Source organism: Rhagoletis zephyria, unplaced genomic scaffold, assembly GCF_001687245.7.
Source record: "Rhagoletis zephyria isolate East Lansing unplaced genomic scaffold, Rhagoletis_zephyria_1.1 Rzeph_scaffold_00051, whole genome shotgun sequence".
NCBI lineage: Eukaryota > Metazoa > Arthropoda > Insecta > Diptera > Tephritidae > Rhagoletis > Rhagoletis zephyria.
The window spans coordinates 448,606-452,349 of record NW_016157135.1 but is presented as its reverse complement, the minus strand read 5'-3'; the positions used below and the strand labels follow the sequence as shown (position 1 = coordinate 452,349).

General features: G+C 32.9%; 1 protein-coding gene across 1 annotated transcript; it reads left to right on the top strand.

Moving 5' to 3' along the window:
- Nucleotides 1-898: 898 nt before the first annotated feature.
- On the top strand, nucleotides 899-2,735 carry LOC108368434 (uncharacterized). Its single transcript, XM_017623286.1, has 3 exons — nucleotides 899-1,255; nucleotides 1,310-1,809; nucleotides 1,875-2,735. The coding sequence occupies exons 1-3, from the start codon at nucleotides 1,154-1,156 to the stop codon at nucleotides 2,596-2,598; spliced, it is 1,326 nt and encodes a 441-aa protein (XP_017478775.1). The 5' UTR covers nucleotides 899-1,153; the 3' UTR covers nucleotides 2,599-2,735.
- The last annotated feature ends 1,009 nt before the right edge of the window (nucleotides 2,736-3,744 follow it).

The window sequence follows — 3,744 nt, the reverse complement described above, 5'->3', positions numbered from 1 at the left end:
CCCAGTAGCTACCATTTTTCACCGTAAGTAGGGTATTTAGAATCTATGCATCTGTGCTTTCAGTTCCGCGGCAAAATTGGTTATAGAGATATAGTGGTTTTCACATTTTAGTCTATATGTCAGATGCCACGCCCCCTATGTATCGCGATTAAATCGGTGTTTGTTTCTTTGAAATCGAGCGAACGGTGCCTTTAAAAAAGGGATTGCAAAATATTCTTGTGGCGTATTTATATATAGATCCCGCAAAAAAGCTAACTATAATTTGGTTATTTTAATCAATTGATAATTTTTTTCTGCAGGGATACTATAAGTTGTGTCTTCTTGGGTTCTGCAACTCATTATCACGATCATTTCTCACGGAAACGGTCTGGATCATTCTAATTGGAGTTGGCAGCAATAACTTTTTCACTACTGTAGTAATAATTTTAAATTTGCAGCAACATTTTTTTTCTTAGTTATTCTCTGCTAGTATAATTATGAATGAATATTCTTTGTATATTACATTTATAAGTTTTTTACCTGAAGCTAGAACAGTTAATGTGTGTTACAATTGAGATATGTTACAGTAGGTGTGCAACAGTTGATATGTGCTACACTACTATCACGAGGAAGACAAAATTATAAAAATAAACCTACTAAATGGGGAAAAGTAGATTTAAACGAAATAATATTCACTTACATAAATATTTAACATAAAGGCGATTTATTTGAAACAAGTCTGAATATCGGTTTGTGTATAAATTCATATGCCAGTGCTACCAAACCGTACTCCCAAATTATCAGTGAAATAAAACAAACAGAAATTGAACCAGATCTCTATCACGATCATGTCGCACAATTGGACTAGAACGGCCAAAAGTGGTAAAAACGGATAAGCGAATCCTGAAAACTTATAGCGGAGACAGACAGGCTGAGTTAAGTTGAATTAAGTGGCACAAATGCAGATACGATTTTTACCCCTGACAGACAGCACCATTGTGCATAACAAATTTTCTTCTTCTACCTGCGCATTTAGTTATCAGCTGATTTGACAAAAACTTTGAGCTCAAAATGGAAAGGAGAGAAAAAATACGATTAGCAGCTAATTTGTTTGCAAAAAACATATTATTTAAAAAAAAAACTTAACATTCTTCTCCTAAAATTATTCAACAATATGAAAATAATTAATTCATTGGCAAGCATAGACCTTACCACGATGTTTGAAGCTGGGATTGTTACACTTCCTCATATAAGAGAAAGGCAGCTGTGGAAATTGGTAAGCATATCTTTTATTTCCATTAGTACAATAAATATGCGATATTCTTTAAAGGATCGCAGCGGCACATTTTGGGAGCGTGATGTTCCTTTAATGGACGAAAATCGTTTCAAAGAAAATTTTCGACTCAATAGAAATGCTTTTCGGAGAATTTGTGAAAAAGTTCGAGGCATCGAAAAGGCGAACACTCATATGAGGCCATGTATTCCACTTCATAAAAGAGTGGCTATCTCACTATTCGCATTGGGATCTGCAGCGGAGTACAGGACTGTTGCAAGTCTTTTCGGAGTAGGACGCAGTACTGTTGGCGAAATTGTTTTGGATTTTTGCCAAGCAGTATGCGAAAATCTATCTGATTGCATTAATTCATATCCTCCAAACCAACACGAAATCAGAAAAGTTGTTGATGGCTTCGCGCAAACTGGGTTTCCTCAATGCTTTGGAGCTGTGGATGGCTGCCACATAGAAGTTCAACCACCAAAAGATGATGCAACAGACTATTACAACTACAAGGGTTGGTATTCAGTGATCTTGCTAGCGAGCTGTTACCACCGGTATATTGAAACCTTTATTCAAATTTCTTTATAACAATTTAATGTAATGCCTAAACTTTTTACAGATCAAAATTTACTTACATAAATATTGGATCTACTGGTAGAAACAACGACTCTTACATTTTCGAAAAGAGTACATTGAAAAGATTCCATGAAACTGCCGATATTTTTACGCAGAATAGCAAATTCATAGGCGGCATCAATGTACCCGTTCTACTAATAGGCGATTCTGCTTTTCGCCTCTCCCGGTATATGATGAAACCGTTTCCATATTCGCCGAATCAGCCGTCTATAGAAAAAACCTTTAACTACCAACTATCTAGGTGTCGTCGTCTAATCGAAAATGCATTCGGTCAACTTAAAGCACGGTTCAGAAAAATAGGTAGAGGTTTACAAGTCGCCCCAAAAAACATAAATACCATAATTAGAACGTGCTGCATTTTGCACAACTTCTTGAAATTAGAAAACGACGAAGTTTCTATTGGTTGGATGCAAGATTCAAGAGAAGATATTAATGCTAGAAATCAGCCAAGGCACACTACAAGAGTCGGCGAGAATGACGTGAATGCGTCCGCTATTAGAAATGCAATAGCTCGCAGTTTCCGTAAGCAAAAATATTACAAGTTTCCTATAAACATTAATCTATATCCGGAAACAGCAATAAATAAAAGTTTATTTATGTACATTACATTCATTCTTTTATTAATCCACTTTTTTACTATTAACTATCTTTTTCTGTCAATTTTTTCATTAACACTACTTACTAACTATAACAACCTATTAATCTAATAACTATAAAATTAAAACAAAATTCAGTCTATACATTTCTGACATTTGGCTTATTTTTAAAGAAATTAATTTTAACATTCACTCGTCTTAATCTTATAACTATAAAATTAAAACAAAATTCAGTCTATTCATTTGACATTTCGCTTATTTTTAAAGAAATTAATTTTAATATTCAGTCGTCTTAATCTAATAACTATAAAATTAAAAGAAAATTCAGTCTATTCATTTGTCATTTCACTTATTTTTAAAGATATTAATTTTAACATGCACTCGTCTTAATAACTGTAACCCACCCTACATTCACAAGTTTTACTAACTATTTTTTATTATTTAATTTAAGTTTTCTTCTATATAGTCTATTTTTAATCAGAAACTGTATAATTCCAAATTTCAAACAGTAGAAAATTTCTGTAAAATTACATCTAAGTTTTGAGCTTTTTATTGTTTCTTAGAAACATTTTTAATATGCAGTTTTATAGCCCGTTGAATTTTAGTAGAATTAAGTGTAAGTGTAAAGTTCTAAAAAATCCCGCTGAATTTCGGCAATTCTTTTTGCTGGCAGCGTAACGTATTTTCCTCCATACAAAGTATGTTTGACATTTTTTTATATGAAGGAAAATTACCAAAACCGAAAACAAAAAAATTGCCTGAAGTCAGCGGAATTTTTCAGAAACTTCACACTTGCACTTTGTTTTAATAAAATTTGACAGGCTATAAAACTGCATACTACAAATCTCTCTAAAAAACAGTATTAAAAAGCTGAACATATAGATGCATTTTTGCATAAGTTATCTACTATTTGAAATGTGGATTTGTACAGTTTTTGCTTAAGAATAGACATGTATTTTTATAAAAAAAAATTAAATAATAAAAATGTTAGTGGGTAAAACTTTTCAATGTGTGGTGGATTTATAGCTATTACGACGAGTGTATGTACACTTATTTTCTAAATCTTATCTATTAAAACCTTCATCAACTTTAAAAACTCTTTCGAGGTGTCATTTTGTTCCCTTATGGCAGTAACAACCTCATTTGTTAGCACCTTGGTATCATCCACAACACTCCTTAGCAATTCTGTGTGTTCCTGCATGATTCTGATCACTTCTCCCGAACGTTTTCTTTTTCTTCCAGAAGAAGCAGGTGCAG